This window comes from Calidris pugnax, unplaced genomic scaffold (assembly GCF_001431845.1).
Source record: "Calidris pugnax isolate Ruff unplaced genomic scaffold, ASM143184v1 scaffold13, whole genome shotgun sequence".
In the NCBI taxonomy this organism is placed as follows: Eukaryota; Metazoa; Chordata; class Aves; order Charadriiformes; family Scolopacidae; genus Calidris; species Calidris pugnax.
Genome location: NW_015090810.1, coordinates 3,848,471 through 3,868,417, shown reverse-complemented (window position 1 = coordinate 3,868,417; position 19,947 = coordinate 3,848,471). Strand labels below are relative to the sequence as shown.

General features: G+C 40.2%; 1 protein-coding gene across 5 annotated transcripts in view; it reads left to right on the top strand.

Annotated features, from left to right (window-relative positions):
• The window catches only part of EPB41L4B (erythrocyte membrane protein band 4.1 like 4B), a 169,310-nt gene that overhangs the window by 36,254 nt on the left and 113,109 nt on the right, over positions 1-19,947 (top strand). For all 5 annotated transcript variants that reach the window (XM_014938607.1, XM_014938605.1, XM_014938606.1 and 2 more), the window contains exon 2: positions 15,223-15,327. In XM_014938607.1, coding sequence (XP_014794093.1) covers positions 15,223-15,327 — 105 coding nt within the window. The remainder of the gene's footprint in view (positions 1-15,222; positions 15,328-19,947) is intronic.

Sequence of the window (19,947 nt, the reverse complement as noted above, 5' to 3'; positions counted from 1 at the left end):
AGCTGTGGAAGGCCTGCAGTACGCGCATCTAGATCATGTCAATGGTGCCCAACAAGGCACCATTAAGGCATGGTTGTCCTGGGCACTGCAGGATCAGGGAGCAAGATACATCCATGATCTTAAACAGATCTTGTAAGACTTGGTAAAGCATGCATGCTATTTAATAGAAAAGGTGTTTGCTGTATTAATACTAGCAATCCCTGTGGGTCCCAGGCCTAGTAGGAAATGACTGACTGGTTTCCTGTCTTCTTCCACATTGTCTCTTCCCCAAGTTGCATTCAATTGTACCTTGTATATGTCAGAATTTAGACCAGATTCTGTGATTCCTATTACCTTACTCTCAGTTTTATTGCTGTCTTCTCTTGACTCCTAAATGCTCCACATAGTTGCAGCCTTCACTTCTTTCATTTAGTCTTTCTCTTCTACTTCACAGCAGCAACTTTTTGATTCTTCAGTTTCAGGATCAGTAGTATATGAGATGTTAGATACATAGTCCTGGTTTGCGTGTTTTCTTTGCCAAGTAGCTCATCTGTGTACTATGTTTAATACAAACAAAAATATTCCTTTTGTATCAATACCATAACACTGTATAAAGTATTTGGCTCTGCTAGTGCCCACCATGTTTGAAAACAACTAAGACAGATTTAATCAGTTTATCAAGATGCTAGAAAAAGAATATGGGATCAATAACTGAGCTGCTGCAAAGCGCAAAAAAATACACATGCCATCTACAACTGTTGAAAAAAAATAGTAAGATGTGGTTTTCATGCATGATAAAAATACGGTATGTTACGTCTGTTCCATTACATGGTGTTACTTGTGCACCAGCTTGTTCTGATGTAAATTAGCCATTCTCATTTCCTTATGAAGCTTTGTAAATAGCACAGCATACCTGCTATTATCTTCCAAAGTGAAGATGTTTGCAACTTGTGTATATTCTCATCTCCAAGTGTGATGTAGACATCACTAGTGAAAACCACTATTGAGTAGTCTACACAGTACACTCAGTTCTTATTTGTCTTGACAAGTTAAATTCAGGACTGTCAGTAGATTATTTTTGTTAGGGTTTTCTTTATTTTGAGCAGTGTCTTTGGTATGCCATTTTGAACCCTTTTTAATCTTTGAGTCAGTTTCATTATGCAGTGGAAAATGGTATGCATTTAATCTAGTTTTTAGTTTTAAGGCTTAATAGCACAACAAACCTGGCCATGGTAGTTCTAGCAGAGATGTTCTGCTGTGGTTCCCTTGAAGACCACCTATTCTGACATGGATGCTCAAGTTCCTGAGAAGTTCCTCCTTCCAAGGTGCAAAGTTACTTCAGAATAAATCACTTGTAGCGTAACCTCTCCATGAGGGAAATGGAATGTCAGTTATCTTACCGAGGGATGCTTTCCCAGGCTTTTGTGGTCAATATCCAAAATGTAAACAAGCTGTAACTCATTCCTTTATCTGTGTATCCCTTCCAGGGTCTTGAAGTCATCTGGTGGCTCTCTGGAAAATGGGGGTTTAAGCATTGACTGTGTTGGGTTAAAATAAATTGGTTAGACATGCACCTTTCTGAAAATTATTTGATCAGTGTGTCTTGGGAACTAGATGTATTACACCAATGGATTTTTTTTTTAAATACTTCTTAGTGTAGTTTAAATACTTCTTAGTGTAGTTCTTAGTGTAGTGTAGTCTTCCATTTTTCACGCACTTACACTTGACTAAATAGATGTTTCAGAGTAGAATAACAGCCATGATTGTTTAAGTTAGAGTTTAATGTCTACCATTATCCTTGTGCTTCAGTAAATTCCTACAATTTAGTCCTACAATTTAGTACTCACTCTAGTTCATGCTTTATCCTGAAAATTCAAAGCAACCAGCAGCTTTAAGAGTGATGAAAGCTAGAAGACAACTAAAATATACCATGAGAAAACGTTTTGTTTCTAAATGCTGCATTGTAAACAAAACTGCATTAATTCAGTATGAGTTCCACACAAAGTCAGGAAAGGTTTGTTACCAACAAACTGTCAATCTTATGCCTGTTCACTTGCAGGAAGCTTAAATTAGAGTATGGGGGAAAGTGGGAGAGTTTGACTGACATGGGTTTGGGAGGTAATAAATCTAAACCTATGTTTACATTTAAAGTAACATAAAGCATTAAAATGTGTTTAAAGTGTTAAAGGTTTGTCATATTGCAGTTTGCAAATTTTGTGCTTTCATGATTCACTGGAGAAAATGGATTCATGGGCGAATGAGAGAATAACTGGAGCTGGGGAAGGACAATTTCAAACACACGAGATTTTGCAGCCCCTGGATGTTGTGAAAATGAAGCAGGAAAGCACTTGGTGTTGTCTGCAGGCACCTGCGTGCACCCCACTGACTCGCTATGGCCCATGGAGTCTGGGCACTTGACTTTGCGTGGAACCTATGAGCAGGAAGGAGAGAGTGCTCTCACATCAGAATAACCGATGTTTTGCTGGGTTGATTGTGTCAGTACATACGTTATACTTTAAAAGTTGTCTTTTAATTGAATGCCCACAGTTACTGAATAATAGAGTGGAGTCATTTTTTCCTCTGAATGTTGGGGGTGGGGAGAGAGGATGAGAAATGGACAAAGGAGCCATCCTGTTTCTCAGAGAGTGAAAGTTTTTATTGTTCATTGAGGACATGAGTTCCGAGCTCTGTGTTGTGAGTAGAGAGTATTGCCTTTCGGTGAGGATGAGTATGGCAGATATAACATAACCTTGTGTTGAGCTAGGACAGTAAGGGTGACTTCACCCTCCCCCTGAACACTGGCTATTTTGAATCAGGGGACTGCAGGGATGGCTTCTGTGAGAAGGTGCCAGAAGCTGTCCCTGTGTCAGAGCCAGATCTAACCAGCTCCAAGCATGTCTGTGATAACACACTTAAGAAGGGGTAAAAAATGCTGCACAGCAGCTGTGAGAGAGAGGAGCAAGCAAAACGTGACAGAAACAGCCCTGCAGACACCAAAGCCTGTGGAGAATGAGAGGGAAGATATGCTTCAGGTACTAGAGCAGATTCCCCTGCAACCTATGAAGAAGACCGTGGTGATGCAGGTGGTCCCCCTGCAGCCTGTGGAGGACCATAGTGGAGCAGATATCTACCCTGCAGCACATGGAGGACCCCATGCTGGAGCAGGTGGATGTGCCCTGAAGGAAGCTGCAGCCTGTGGAGAGCCTACGCTGGGCCAGGCTCCTGGAAGGAGCTGTAGCCTGTGGCAAGGACACACTGGAGCAGTCCCTTTCTGAAGGACTGTACCCCATGGACAGTTCCCACGCTGGAGCCGTTCTTGAACTGCAGCCTGTAAGAAGGACCCACACTGGAGAAGTTCCTGAAGGACCGTATCCCATGGGACGGATCCCATGTTGGAGCAGGGGAACAGTGTGAGGAGGAAGAAGCAGGCGATGAAGTGTAATGAACTGACTGCTGCTGTCATCGCCCAGTGCCACTTGGGAGGAGGAGGGAGAAGAATCAGGAGTGAAGCTGAGCCTGGGAAGAAGGAAGGGGTGGGGAGAAGGTGGTTTTAGTTTTCTTTTTAATTCTGGCTATCTTACTCTGCTATTAATTGGCAATAAATCAAATTAATCTTCTGCAAGTCAAGTCTGTTCTGCCTGTCGTGGTAGTTGGTGGTGGTTTTCCTCCACTTGTCTCAACCCATGAGCTTTTCATCTTATTTTCTCCCCCTGTCTTGCTGAGACAAGGAAGTGAGAGAGTGGCTTGGTAGGCACTTGGTGCCTATAGCCAAAGTTAGTCCACCACAGCATCCAAGAATTAGACACAGAGGAAGCAGCGTGCTTCCAAACTTTTTGGTGTGTCAGGGTCAAGTGATCTGCTGCTTTTCTTAGTTTTAACTCTAGTTACTAGTGCATTAGTTTTAACTCCAGTTACTACAGATGAATTGTTCCTGTTGGGAGTCAAGAATCAAGTCTGGAGATGTTTGTGAAGCAATTCAACAGTGGTTTCATTTGGAATTAAAAAAGACTTGTTGTATCCCCCCCCAAATGACAGGATGCAAATTCCAAGCTAGTTTAAAATATTTGAAAAGTGCTCATTAAAATGTAGGCAGCATTAGAGCATATGTTAGTGCAACATGTTGAATCTATTTTATAAATGTGTACAAGCTGCAAGACTGTTAGCAATTCTAGCAAATTGTAGGTAAAACTGAAAGGGAAACTGCAGAGTCAGTCATATCACAGAGCCACAGAATTATGCAGGTTGGAATGGACCTAAGGAGGCTATCCAGTCCATCCTCCTGTTCAAAGGAAGGTCATCCCTGAATTCTGACATAGTTGTTCACTCAGGGCTTTATCCAGTCAGGCCTTGGAAGAAACCTCCAAGCATGGAGATTCGATGCCCTCTCTGGGAAACCTGCTCCAATGTTTAATTGTCATCATAGTGTAACTTTTTTCCCCGTATCGCTTGGAACATTCACTATTTCAGTTGATATTCATAGTCTTTTATCTTCAAGAGCCTGGCTTTGACTTTCCAGTAACAACAAAATACATGTTGAAAGGCTCCTCCTGGGTACCTTTAGCCTTCTCTCCTCCAGACTCACTGAGCCGAGCTCCCTGAGCCTCTCCTGATGGGGCATGTGGTCCAGTCTGTGTACACCATCGCAGCTCTTTCCTCAACTCTACTTTGTTGGTGTAGTGTCTTCATACAAGTCAATTGCACACTCCAGCTGGGTGCTTTCAAAGAAGTCAATGAAGATGTGTCCCTCTTCCTCCATGTGGTAGACAGTGTTACACAAGATAGGTTCCTGGATAGGTCCCTGAGGAATTCCACTTATAACTGATTTCCAGGTAGTCCAGTGATCCAGATATTTTTCATCCACAGTAATTCACCCATCTAGACTATAAGATGCCAGCTTGAATGCAAGGATGTTGCATGATGAAAACCCAACAGTCGAGATAAACAACTTTTTCTGGTCTTTCATCCAAGATTTGAAAAGAGGGTATAATTTAAGATCTTCACTGTGCATGATGGGAGAGTGATTGAGCATTCAGCTTATCACTCTCTTCGTCTGAATTGCTCGTTTGCCTCCAACATATGGTATTTTCTATACAGTGAGATGGAAAAATGAATCTCTCTCAATCTACACTCTCTGGCTGTATCAACAGTCATGTGTGTGCTTTGTTGCTCAGCCTGAATAAACTCCATCACAGGCTGTCCTTTTCTGAATTGGTGCAGCTGAACAAGGGAGTTGATACTTGTCTTTCCTGCGTCATTGGCGCAGTGTTGGACTCGGCTGCAGCTGAAGGCTCTGGTGGCTACATGGGTATGACCATGTATTTTCCTTTTAACCTGTATTTTTGTCTAAACAATTCTGAGGACAGTTTTTCAAAGTGCATCCAAAGGAAGTGCTGGCATATGATATTCCCTCCAAACAGGCAGCAAAAATTGCAGCTTGCAGGGAATCTGACAGAGAAGTCTGACACTTGTGCAGATTTGTGGTTCCTCTTTTCTGTCTGTCTTTTTTGAAAATGTCACTTTTCCAGACTGATCAATACTGTGCTGTGGGGTCATACTAGCTGTGGGGTCAGAGGTTTTGTTAATAAACACTACTTTTATTTTCTCAGCCTTTTACTTAACTTTATTGGATGATCTGTTGGTTGGCATTAAATATAAGAAATAAATTTTCGCTGTAACCTAGTCTTTCTGCTCTTCATATTAACGCTCAGAACTTCTGTGTGGTTTTTCTTTAATTAAAAAAACCCAGACACATCAGTCCTTGTTTATTCAGAATCAAGATAAGCAGGACATTGTGCTACCATGCCTATTTAGGTGCTGTCAAGTGTCCATTTCTTCTTCAAATCTGAATATAATGGAGCACGAATTCTATAGCATGGTGAGAATTTATCTTCTCTCATATAATTCCAGTGCAGCAGTGAGGAGTTTAGAATGCTGGACTTCTTTAAGTCTATTCTATTTTTTTAATTAGTAAGGTTTTTTATAAAAAAAACATGCCTGTTCCTATTGCATCTTCTGTCTCTCTAGAAAGAAATGTAATTTGTAGTGATCTTCCTTAATCGCATATACTTGGCTAATTATGTTTATGTTTCAAAAGAATTATATCTTCCTGCCTGCCCACTAAATGAAATATTTTTGGTGGGGAACTTCCCCAGTCTTTATCTGTTTTTTTTAAACTGCGGATTATAAACCTGCAGTTTGAGGTCTTACTGACTTTTCTGTATCTCTGGATTTATGGTTCTCTTCAGAGAAAAGCAAATAATTGTAGTTGATTCTTTGGAGAGGTCCTGTGGCTTAGTGTATGAAAGAACAGAGAGTGATGAGTGCTGAAGTCTGTTGGCTGTCTGAATAAATAGGTAACTTTTAAGTTTGTCTTTACATGTTAAATCTGTAGAGGACCACCTTAGAGCTTTGTCCCCAAGTTCTAAATTCCCTTTGTGGTCACTGGTTTTACGTTTCACATCTTAAAACTTCGTTTAGTTGCTGTGACTGTCAGGATTATCAATAATTAATATGATTTTTATAGAGGTTTAGCACTTTATAAGACTTTGTGCCAGATACGGGGATAGGTAATTAATGCTAATGTTAGCATGCATGTGGAATTAATTTTCTGCTGTGAAAAGTGCCACAAATAGTATGTATTATTTTAGTTAAAAATTATATGTAGAAATAATTGAACATGAATTATGTGAGCGTAAGCAGTGTACAGTATTTATGCCGTAAGAGAGGTTCTAAGGAACTTCAAATTTTATCCAGACATAGATAAAAGCAAATTCCTGCAGCATACGTGATGTGATATTTCTAAAGAAATGTGCATTTTTTTGGTTTTACAGGTGTTGTTCTATACGGTAAAAGCAATGATCTATAAGGCATTGTCTAAGATGTTTGTTCTTCGAGCAGCCTTTGTAGGTTTTGTCTCCTGGCCACAACACAGCTTTGTGGCCTCTTCCTTGCCCCGTTACCCAGCGTTTGAGAAACAGCTTTTGGCAGGACAGGCCCCATAGCAGGCTGTACAGTGTGTCCCGCAAGTGAATGTTGATGTGGGAAGGGGGTTTGAAAGCACTGATGGCTTAAATCAGTGGTGATGTTATACTCGGGATGTTATAACTTTCCCCCTGGAGGCACTTCTTTGCCAGGTATATAGCTGTACAGCTGCACTGACAAACCCCTTGGGTAAGAGCTGGAAACAGAACCTGTGATTTGGCTGGCTGGGGCAGCAGGGACCCTCCAGGCTTCCTTTCTGTATAGTACTTGTGTGTCTGACTGGGCATTACCGCCGGTCGCAGCTGCACCTGTGCCAGGGGAAGGCTGCCAGTACAGTGTTAGTGGTAAACCATTCTATTGCAGACAGTCGTAAATGTCCTATTTAAAAACAAGTTAAAAAGAATGGGAAGGAGTTGAGTTAGGCACCCATACATGCAAAATGTATGTGCAAGACAAGCTTCTATATGGAAAATTCTGTTTGTACAATTGCATCTATTTAAAATCATTGCTACTCTTGCAGCATTCAAATGAAGACATATAAGAAAGCAAAAATGTCTTTTGAAACTTTGGTACTGCCATTAGCATAAAAAAGCAGAGTGTCTTTGCTAAACTCTCCTGAGATTCGCTTTTAGTAGCATTTGCCTCTTTCTCCTTGTTCTCTTTTAGGTCAGCTTGGCTTATGCTGGTGTTCCGTGTTGTTTCTCAAATGCAATTTGAAGTCATTACCTAGAATCTTCTCTAGCTCTACTGCAAAATGGCACCTAGAATCCCACTGATTTGTGCAGGAGGGCAATGGGCGAGTCACGGAAGGGAAGCACAATGTTATGTGTTGTGTTTGATGGTATTGTCTCCTAGAGGTGTCTGCCACTTCAACACCCATAACTTACTTTTATCAAGTTCTGCCCCTTCCTCCAGGGATGCAGAACAGCAAATTACATCTTGAGTGGAATCATGTAGGTTAAGAAGTCTCAGTGTAGGTTTTTATTCTCCTCATTCTAGTTACTTTGTGTTTCTTCAGCTGTGGGCTTGAACTTGAGGTGCATGTAGTATTTCAAGCAGGTCAGGAGAGGGAGCTGGCAGTCTAGGGGTGAAAAAGAATCTTTCTTCTATAATAATAACTTTTTTTTTTATTATGCCTCTGAGTGTAGTAATGTGATGGGGTAACCTGTCTGTATCTGAAATAACAAGGACTCCAGACCCACTTCTAGAATATAGGGTTACAAGTAAGGAGTCTTTTACTGCTTTGTTCTGTAGCTGATGGTATTTTTTATCTGTTGCCTGAGGATCCCATTTAGAAGTGTTGACAGTGCTTTTCTATTGGAAGAGGTCTGTTGCCAGTAGTACATGTAGGTGATAGGGACAGTAAACAGAAACTCTCACCTTCATCTTAGTCCAACAAAATAAAAGTCAGTGCTGATATTAATATTGCCAATAGTAATTGCAGTCACAGGGCACGCATCGCAGGAGTATCTGCTTGCCCTTCATGTGGCTTTTGGAGAGATTAAAGGCTCTTCAAAGACAGCATGCCCTTCAGATGACCACAGACTTCATAGAAATGGAAAACTGCCAGGGATAAGGGTTTCCCCACTGTGGTGGGTTGGCCTCGGCCAGCAGCCAGGCTCCCGCTGAGCTCCTCATGCAGTGCCCACACCAGCAGGTTGGGAGAAGAAAATATGGAAAAAACACAGTAGCAAGAAAGCTTGCAGGTCAAGATAAAGACAGCTTTTTCCCAGGCTCAAATTCGCTCTTTCACTCCTGACTTCGGTACCTGCTTTACCAACACCAGCAGCCAGTGGATCCATTGTGGAGATGGCTGGAATCATCAGTGTCCAGCATGGGGTAGCCCTGTTTTCTTCCCTGAAAAAACTAAGCAAGTGGTGAAGTTCTCCCTTCCAGATAACATAGGTCTTGAGACATGATAGTTTCATGCTCCTTTTTTCACTAGTAAAGTGGACTTCTGAGGCTCTAGGTATGCTTTAGGCAGTTTTTGAAAGGCTGCACTGTAAAGCTCAGTTAGTGAAAGTGCATATGTTGAAAACAGTTGTGCAAAACCAGCTTTCAGAAGAAGTTAGCACTGTACAGATCCTTTCACAAAGCTGGTCCACCTGTTGTACTTTGACCACTTGAGGAAGGGTGTGTTTCAGAGGTGGGGAAGGGAGTGACTGGAAACAGGGATGCACAAACTGGCAAAGGCAAGGGAAACCCTACGCTCTTCAAATCTCACCTGACTTCCTTGAAATCTGTTTTATGTGTTGCTGTACATCTGACATCTTTCCAACAAGTTACTTGGCATGGTTTTAGGCTTTTTAGTGAATCGTTCTGTATGTAAGATAATTCCCTCTCTGCTATATTTTCTGTATGTGGTGCTGTGCTGCTGTTCCAATCTTTGATTGATCTCAGTGAGTTTATACTTTATGAATAAATAAAAATCTTTTCTTCATTCCTATTGCAGAGCTTGAAAATAGCGTATTATTCTTCCCTACCCTTAATTTAGGTTTTGGGCAGCTTGGTTTTGGTTTTAATTTTTTTTTTTTTTTATTCACAAGTGACTGCCCTTACGTAGCTGCTAGAGACCTTAGGCTGACGTGAGAGACTTGGCCAATGTCATGTTAGCATGGTAGAAGTATTGTGGTGTGACTAGAAGCCCAGTGCCATTTGGGTTTATGTAGTGCCTGGTAAATATGATATATGGAGATAAACTTATTTGTTCTTGTTCAGGCTTCTCCTCTATACTAGTTCTTACAGACTTTATACCTTCAATCCTTGCTGTTCCGTAAAAAGTTGCAGAGGTAGTAGTTATCTTTTGCAGTCATTAATCTCTGTTTCCATCTTGTTTAGCAGGGAGTGACACTGATTCTTCTTGCCAGCAGTGGGTGGAGAGAGGAGAGTTAGAGTGCTGTTTAGAAATGCTGCTGTGCAGCAATATGAAGTTTACTATTCCCACTGTTTGGGGATTTTTTCTTTTTTCTTAATATCTGTCTGCAAATTCTCATTGGCATCTTAGTCGCAGAAACCCAGCTCATTTCACTGTTTGTGCCAATCTACCAGCAGAGAGAATGGCTTAAATGGCAATGTGCTGTTTCTTTGAGATTCCTCCATCCCCTTGATGGGGTGTGACTTGTGGGAGTCCTAGTTTTATCATAGGCTTTGAGCATAATTTTAAGGAAGTGGCCTGATTTGTTGGTTGGATTCTTTTTGCTTTGCTCATAAGCTTATTTTGCTCAGGAAATAGCAACTTTAGTTAAGGTATTTACAAAAATGGCTGGGAGAAAAGTGTTTGTGCTTTCAAGGTTATAATAAATAAATGCCATTCAGAGGACTTTTTGTCTCCTGATGAAGGGCTGGGGTTTTGGTCATGTGTGTATGCGTTTGGCATCTTTGTTTTAGGGTTTTTTTTGTAGGTCAAGGTGATTTTGGATTATTTTTTTTTAGCTAATTTCTTTCTAGGGGTTACAATGAATTTTGTTTTCCTTTAGCTAAAAGTTTACATGCATCATCAGTTGCATTTTCTTCTGGGCATGTTCAGGAATGCTGCTTGTTTCTGTGGTCCGTACTACATTTAGACATAATTTGCATGCAGTTGCAGGCTCTGAATCAATGCTGCTGTTACTGCCATGACAGGGTGAGAGGCTTAATGGTTATTTCAACAGTGTCACATTTTCAAAGGAGCTTGGAGCCAGAGCTGGAAACTTGAGTCAATGGTTGACGGGTAAGAAAATAACCTAACATCTTCATGTAGCTTGAGCAAGTTAGCCAGCCTCACGGAAGTATAATATCTTCAGAAATAACTTGTTTTTCTTTTAGTCCTTAACATGGAATTTTTATATATTGAGAGAAAGCAATATTTGCATAATTTCAAGCACAGAAACGCAACTCTCTCCACATTCTTATGAACCTGTTTATTAGGTCCCCTGGGAGGAGGGTGGGACAGACACCAAAGTCATGGCTAGTTTGCAGGGCATGGCATGCCCTCTGCGGAGTGTTGTCTCTGGATGGCAGCATGGAAACCGGAACTTGAAAAAATGTTACCCTTTTTGACAATACTTACTATATAGCAGCATTGCTGGGCTGGATAACATGGTTTTCTGTGCAGCCATTGCAAGCCCAGCCATAGCCTTAACTGCATACTTGGCTGAAGCTGTTAGATATCATAGCTGCTGTGTAATATGCAGCTCTTTTTACTTAAGAGCTAGCTCTGATGTGCCTACAAAAGTCACGATCCAAAGGATGTCTGCATTTTGCAGACAAAAGTCACGATCCAAAGGATGTCTGCATTACAGTCATATAACCCCCAGTGACCAAGCTTAGAGCACATCTACCCCACCCTCTTCCCACGGGACCTAATGAACAGATTCGTAAGAATATAGAATTGCATTTCTGTGCTTTAAAATGTGCAAATATTGCTTTCTTTCAGTGCAGGTGAATATGATTGAGAAACTGAGGGCTTCACTGTCAAGAAGATAACAACTTAAAGGACAGATAACAGGCACCAGGAGTCAAGCCTAATTAGAAGCTCAGCTGGCTTTATGCATGTTTAGCCTGTAGTATGTCTGAAATGCTGGGAAACAACATTGCCAGTGACTGTTAAAAACTAAGTTATCACTGCTAAACAGTATGGCCAGCAGATAAAGCTGTAGTTGTAGGTTTGAAAAATGAGTTAATAACAGTTCAGGTGTGAGAGGACCGAGCAGAACATACTGATCTACCTGGTTCCAGGAAATGCCAATGAGAGGAAATGCTGATGCCATTGGATTAGAGCAGTATCAGGCCTGCAGAGCCAGAGGATTGCTAGCTACAAATGCTCCTTTACTAGCTTAGTAGAAGGTAAAACCTGGTGTCTGTTGAAAAAATAGTTGATGTATTGCAGAATACACAATCCTGTGCTTTCTTTGAAAAAGAAACTCAGTCTGCCCTACCAATTCATTTCTTCTACTACTCACTATTCAGTTTGGGACACATTACAGTTAATTGGCTTTGACTTTTTTCTTGGCAGTAACTTATTTTCCTCTTTTTCAATTATAATTTGTTAACTTGTAGGCTATTTCATGTACTCCTGGCCTATCTGACAGCTTGTTTTCCCAAGCACAACCTCAGCTATTTCTGAAATCCGTTAACAGTTCATTTGTAATGCTGTAATCCAAACTCTCTAGTATGACTCAACAATTCAGCCACTCCACTTGGGTTCATGTGAAGCACCGTGCTTGGTTGCTACATGCTGCACATCAGGTTGGGAAGGCGTGCACGGAAGCTCTCCAGCTTGGCTGTGTGTGCTCTGAGACTGATCAATGGCATTCTTGCGCTGTGTCTGCACTAAACCTGGACTTTTCTGGCTTCTGTGTCCCCTCTTCATGCCCTTTGGCAGAATCTTTCAAACAATTCTGGAAGAGGTAAAATCAGCACTGATCAGCCTGTTTGGACAGAGTTTGTGTAAAATGCCCCTGGCTGATGAATTTCCCTTTCCTTCATGCCCACCAAAAGCATGTTAAAACCTCTTGCCTATTCACATGTCAAGTCTGGAAGAGTTTCTAATTAGATAAGTTAATCTTTGTTTTGTCAGGTTTTAGCTGACAAGAATTTCCATAGATTCCCTGAGACTGGAAGTCTTTGGCAGCTAAAAATTTAGCCTACTTGAAATGTGGGCCATGCAGCTGTTGCTGTGCCCTGCAAGGTGCTTTATGCTGATTTGAGTCTTTGTAGGAAGAACCAACAATAAGTCCTCACTAAATGTAAGCATTTTCGTTGATGTCATGATTCATGGTCCCAAAGAAAATATGATGGGGGGGTTATTTGAGGAGGGCTTCTGGGATATGGAGTGGAGGAAAGTTGCACCACTGTCAGGCGTGAGTGGCTCATGGGGCTGACTGATGTGAGAAAGACTTTTTCTTTTCTTTTTTCTTTTCCTTTCAGTAGTCTCATATGATCATGGAACTTCCAGACCTGCCAGTGTAATTCAGTCTTTTTATATTCCTTCAAGGACAAAGAGGCAAAAGGGACACGAGTGACTGCCTCATGCTAGTTCAGTTTTACTTTGGGTTGTGGCTGTACATTGTTCATAAGCTGGACATTTGAAATGCCCCTCCAGCATTTGCCTAAGAGGTTTCACGGTGTTCACACAAGTTCTCCTGGGTTCCAAGAACACTTCACCAGAAACTAGCAGTGGTTACATTGTTGGGTTTTTTTTAAAAAAAAAACACAAAACAAAATAAAATAACCAACCAAACAAGCCCCCTCTATACCAAACAAAATAAGGTTTTGCAACTTTCCTTACATAACTGTTCCCAATTACAGTAACTTGAATAACAACAAAGTAGTAACTGTATATAGTAGTGTGCGTATATTGTTTGTTGCCATATTTTTTTGAGATAGAAGTTTTGCAGGTCTTTTACATCTGACAGTTCTGAACCATCTGTCTAGCAAGGCAGGACTGTAAAATACTCCTAGTTAAGGATGCTTTTTTTTTTTTACTGGTATCTTCCAAAAATATGCACAAGTTGAGAGTCTATAGAGTAAGTATGATTCATTAAATTTCAACTGATTAGATCTACTTCAGATTTTTTTATTGTGTGAAATCAGTTTTATATTCTGTATATGGTACCAGGTTTGGATAAAGAAAACATTCTTCCAGCTTCTGTGTTATCTAGAAGGGAGAAGAGGTGGAAAAGACCATGAAAATCAGAAGTTTCTTATACTACAGCATTTTTTTCCATTGGACGCCACTTTTATGCATGTGGACATATGTAATTTCTGAGGAAAAACCCTTCTGTTTTGCATATACCATGCATTCATTCAATGCATGGGTACCAATTTATCAGTCTGCAGTTTGACTCCCTGGATTGTCAGGCAGTGAAGAAGCAGAAGAAAGGAGAGCAGGTCATCCTTTACTCTTAGTAGAGGAAAGGAGTTAGTCACTTTTATCTCCCTGTTTAGTTTAACATCTCAAAGAAAGTTTTTTGTCAGCAGTTTGTTGGTTGCAGCAGCTTTATCATCTAAATGGTATGAGTTGCTGGGAAAGCTCATTTAGTGACAAGTTAAATGTTATAATCTCCTGTAAGCGATGTATGTAATACTGCATTTTATGGTCTAGCCGTGCAGTGCAGAGCCATTCTCCATGTAGCACATATGTTGAACATTAACTACTATTTGGGTACAGAAGGTGGAGTGTGCTCTTTCTGGTTTCTATTGGGTGTGTGGCACTCGAAGATAAACATACTGGTGGTTAATGACACAAAGCAAGTAACCAGGAATAGAGTGATCATAGGACATCAAATCAGTTTTTCCTAGTTTTGTGAATTCCTCATGTCTTGCCATTTCTTTTTTATTGCTTTGGTGGGCTTTTTCCTCTCTCATTTGAGCAGAATCAGTTTAAATTCTGTTGTGCTTTGGTTTGACTTCTTTTAACAAGTTCTGAATTTACCACATGTGAGATAATGTTCTAGCTACTTTTTAGCAAACTTTTTGTACACAGTACCCACCTGTCACCTCCAATCTTTGCTTCTTCTAGCATTTGAAGCACTGAATATCTAAATTCTTGGTTTAACCTCAGAACAAGTTCACAGGCCAATGCAGCCTAGCTTTAAGATCAGTTAACTTTTCTACTAGCCCATGATTGAGGTTAATTTTGTTTCCATGCCTTTGTATTTCAGATGGCACACTCAGTAAGACTTGTAACTTCTTTTCTGCCTTTTTTTTGTTTCTTCATTAAAAGACTGTAAATGTGATTGCAATTAGCAACGTTATTTAAAAGATTCTTATCAAATTCCATTAATTTTCCTCACAGTGTGCTTCAAGTGTTCAAGCTGTCCAGAATTTATTTTGCAGCTTGAATGGTGGTATGGCGCTGCATGACTGCAGTTGATATGTGATAACAGCCAGCAGATTTCAGGCAGTGTGTCAAGCAAGCTTTTACTGGAGAATTTGGCTTCCTGGGGTTTAAAATGTTGGCTCTGACTTAGGACGCTTACAGGACATAAACCTTTCCTTTCTCTCTTATGCTTTGAGTTAGAGTGAACTTTGTAAGCTTTTATTTTGAGAGTGAAGTCTGATGCTGTTGGAATAGCTGCAGGCAGGAACAACATGTCACTATATCTGTCTTAAAGAAAATAAAAGGAAATGTCAATACAATTCTTTAGAATGAATAGAATTACTATTTAGATACTGTTCTCCTTTGTACATCTACTCTCCCTCATTTGAACTCAAAAAGGAAACTATCCAGACAAACCCATAACCGCCCACAAAATAACCACACTTTCTTTTCTTTTGCAGAAAAATGCAAAGGGACAGGAGTTGTTTGACCAGATTGTGTATCATTTGGACCTTGTGGAAACTGATTATTTTGGCCTACAATTCATGGATGCTTCCCAGGTTACAGTAAGTATAACTTCAGTTAATTTCTATGTTCTGCAATAGTTTGCGTTGACTATGATAAATGTATTACTGGTGCAGTTTCATGGAGAAGTGTAGGCATTGGGGATATACTGCTGAAACAACTGTTATCATGTTTAGTTCTTGCATATAAAGCCAAATCCTCTAAGTGAGTTGTGTCATTCTATATGATATGCATGTGACTGGATTGCACATAAGCGAAAAGGCAATAATTGTGGGTAAAGAAAAATGTGCTTTGTGTTTGGTAGGCACATGGTATTAAAACCAGGTTAAATCTCTTGCAAGCAAGGGTTTCTGTAACTCCTCTTTTTACTGTTCATGCACAGATTGTGTTGCTCTGTAGATTTCGTTGCTTTTACAATAGAGAATTTTCTTCTCTCCCCTATTCAATGATCACCAGGGAAAAAAACAAAAAGGAAAGTATTTACACATGCAGGTAGAAAGATATATTGATAAGAAAGGGTTAAAAAAAACCACAATCTTGTGGTTAAACTGTGTTGCTATTTATTTAATCTTTTCCTTTGTCCATTCACGTTATGTGCTGAGTTATTATATCAGTAAGACAGCAACCTGGTTTGTAGATAGACAATATACAGATTCAGAAAATAAGTGTTTGCTTTTAGGTTATCTGGTCAATATATAAATGTTTTTTCATAAAGCAACTGAAGACGTGTATTCTATGCTATTAGAATTAAATAATGGGGAAAAATAGCCACGATATTTGACATCTTGTGAAAAGTAGGGTCTAACTTTATAATCTCAGAAATCTCAGCTTTTTTTTCTAGCAAGTGTGGGTCAGTGAGGTTAGGTCAGATCAGTGTTATAGCAACTGCACTGCAGTCTATGTCTTACCAATTACTTTAAACAACAAATAGGAAACCTGTCAAGATATTATAATGACTTGATATTGTGAAAAGGGATCTATGCTTTTGGGGAAGAGAAAACTGATATTATCTATTTAAACATTATCCTAACATCCCAGTTAATTTAGGGGTATGTATTTATCACTGGAAAATTATGTTTGAATGAAGTATGTTCATAGTGGGTTTGGGTTTTTTAGGAAGTTTAGTGTGTGTTCCTGATAAAGATTGTATTACACAAGTTATGTGTCCTTCTATGAGGGACCTGATCATAAGGGCACAGTTTATAAGCAGAGCCTGCTCATAATAGGAAAAATCCAGCCTTATTATCAAATCATCTAATTGGGAACTTGATAGCTAGTAATAGTTACTTAGCAAGGAGAGTTGTGTAATGTTATGAAGGAAGGGAAGCAGAAAAGGAGAGCGAAACATCCTTTCCTAGCGAGAAATAGGGCAGATTAGAAGTGGAAGACCTGGCTGAGGAAGCAGAGAATGTTCATTTCCTTGTATGTTTGCAAAACTAAAGGGCTCCTTTGAATGGTAAGAAAGATGAAACAGAGATATGAGCCAGTTATGTTTTCCATAGTTAGCTCTATCCCTGGTGTTCAGGATAAAGCGTGCCTATATATGCAAGTGTTTTAGCTTTGTTTGATTGCTATTTCTTTCTTCTGTAATGACATTTACAGTTACAAGAAGGATAAAGGCTATGAACAGCTTTTGGGGCGCCTAAAAAAGCCTGGGTGGAGGGCTTTGGTAGTGGGGTTATGGTTTCCCGGGTTAAAAGGAGAGTTGAGAGCAGACTTCTTCACCTTTACTGGAGTGCAAGGCTGCAAGCTCTCATTTGGTTTGTTTCTTTTTTGTCTGGCTCAAGCTGGGCAGAGAGTTGAGCTCTGTGCAAAAAGGTTCCATGCTTTAACAGCCTTACTTGGTCTGTTTTGAACTTGTGACCCACTTATTTCATTTGCATAGCAATTAATGCATAGCCTCCATGTGCTGCTGCTTAGCCCCAGCTCAACCACACAGTGGCAATTGCACGACTGGAAGATTAAAGTTGTGTAAACTCCTTGAGGCTCTGAGCCTTTATCTTTATTATGTATTGTTAAGTGCTAAACATCTTTAAGCTGCCATTATAAATAAGAGAGCACAAAATAGTCTTTGAGTAGTGGAGATTGCTTCTGTGTGCTCCAAGGCCAGCAGCTTTTGAGTGCACTGTGTTTCTTACAGTCCTGTAACTTTGTCAAAGAGTTGGCACAAGTACTGTTGATAGCTGTGATTTAGAAAAGAAAATCTTAACTAAAGCTTATCTGCTTTGAAAGAGAATTTTTTTGTTGTTTGAACAGCTTATTTTTAATACCCCCCAAAAATAATTCTTCAATACAACCAAAAAACATGAAGTTGTGGAAGGCAAGAAGTCAATAGTAACACAGAAAATACTGTAAAACCTGTACAGTGAACTCTGCATCAGTTTGTATCTTATGCCCTTTGAAGATATCTATGAATAGAAGAATGTAGACAATAATAGAGTAGTTCATTCTAAAGCAAGGCTTTTTGTACTGTTATATTTTAAGTTATCTTGTGTTAACTTCAGAAGTAGAAATACTTCAGGGGAGAGGTCGTTAAATAGTGTGTGGAAGAACCTGACTTAGTGGAAAACCTTTGCTCATAAATGAGGTTTAAAAAAGGGCACAGATACATTGCCTGCTGATGTTCAGCACCTTGACTGATCACAATTTATAGGTTATAGTGAGGAATAAAACTTCATCTTACTGTAGTTGCATTATAATAGCTTAGGACCAACTCTTTTTTTAGTACCAGGCTCAGTAATAAAACTCCTGAGACTTCATGCTCTGCAGCTGTTCCAGTGGTGGTTTTTTCATCATTCTCATCCTTTTTTAATGTCTGTTTTTGTGTATGGTTTATGATTTGCATAACATAATAGTACAATGGGACAGGTATGTAATTTATTTTGCACCATCAAAGAAGGTTGGAGACCACTGCTCTAGGACAGCTCTAGTGAGTATGGGAACATTCTAAGGCCCTTCAAATGTTTCCATCGTTTCGTAATAAAAAAACTATTCTGCTTTTCTGTTTGTGGAAGGGAAGGAAGAGGAGAAGGAGGAGTGAAAGAAGGTAATAAGAATCAAAGAAGCAATTTTTTGTTCAGCTGTTACAGGACTTCAAGAGGAAAGTAGTGCTTGGGTGAAGAGTGTTGCTCTTGTGTAGGAGGTCTCTGTAATGGTTTAGAGGAAATGTAAAGCTTATTGGGTTTTTAATTACTTTTACTATGGTTTGTGTGTTCTAGCAAAGCAGGGAGCCTTGAAAGCTTTGAAAAGTCGAGGTTGGAAATAATAATAAAATCTTTTGAGATGATGCTATCGAAGTTGTGTTCCCGTGAGGAAGTATTTTATTGATCTTTGCAGAAACTTCTCATGTGCAACATGAGAAGTTGGGTATGTTGGGTATGGTTGGGTTGGGTACTTGACATTTATTTTAGGCTGCTGAAATGTTTATTCACCTTCTGTTCAGGATTGTTCTTTCTTTGTCCCTTATTCCAGATTATCATAAGAAAAAGACTGAACATTAGGAAGGAACATTAGGAAGGAATTTTTCACAGAGAGAGTGGTCGGGCATTGGAATAGGCTGCCCAGGGAGGTGGTTGAGTCACCATCCCTGGCTGTGTTTAAGGGACGTTTAGATGGGGTACTGAGGGATATAGTGTAGGGGAGGACTTTGTAGAGTAGGGTAGATGGTTGGACTCGATGATCCCAAGGGTCTCTTCCAACCTGAATGATTCTATGATTCCATGATGTATTGCGCTCTGCAGGCAGTTAAGCCATTTGTAGTGTGTGTGCACGCACCCAATGCATCTGGCACAATGGGAAGCACTGGATTTACAGCGCGTGTACAGCAAGACTGTTGTGCCAGGAAAGCCCGTGTCTCTTACACGTGCCCATGCCTGTGGTGAGGGCCAGGGTTCCCCGGAGAGATGAGAGCCAGGACTGACCTGCAGTGAATTGTCCTGGCAAGCTGTGTTTTCATCTGAACTTATTAATATTGACTGATTCCTAAATTGAGTTTTGATTCATTTGCTGTGAGAGGCAAGAAGACAGTGGAGGGAGAAGATGGAGAAAAGCATGTAGAAACTAAAATGGGCTTTTATGAAAGCAGTTTTTCAAGTACAAAAGTAGAAGGAGAAAAAAAGGGAGCAAGAACTGTGTTGTCCAGACTGTGCCTAACCAGCAGCAATTTGTCGGGACTGGTTGATTCAGATACTTCCTCACCACAACAATATGGCTAGGTTTTTTTGAGAGGTTCAGGATCATGTATCTTTCACAACGTAGGTTTCCAACGATGCAGCGTGGGTGGGGGGTGAAGCAGGCTGGACAACAAAGAATAATACCTGAATGCCTTTGTTTTCTCTACACATGGTACACTAGACTCCTGGATGTTTCAGCAGGTGTTGAGTCAGGGCTTGGAGGGACTTGGTGCTTCATGACTGCCTTTGCTACATCTGAGTTTTCTTTTAAGGGCTTATTGTCATTCAAATCAAGAGTTTTTTCAACTGCCTCCTTTTGATATTACTGCTATGACTTCTTAAGGGTCTGAGGGACTTGGAAAAATCAGCAACTCAAACCAGCCAATGAGCCTGACAGAGTCCCAGACACCACACTTTTATGCACTGCTTAAACTGTAACAAGTGCTCGTAAAGCAGAACAAAATAGAGATGAGTCTGTTGTTCAGTACA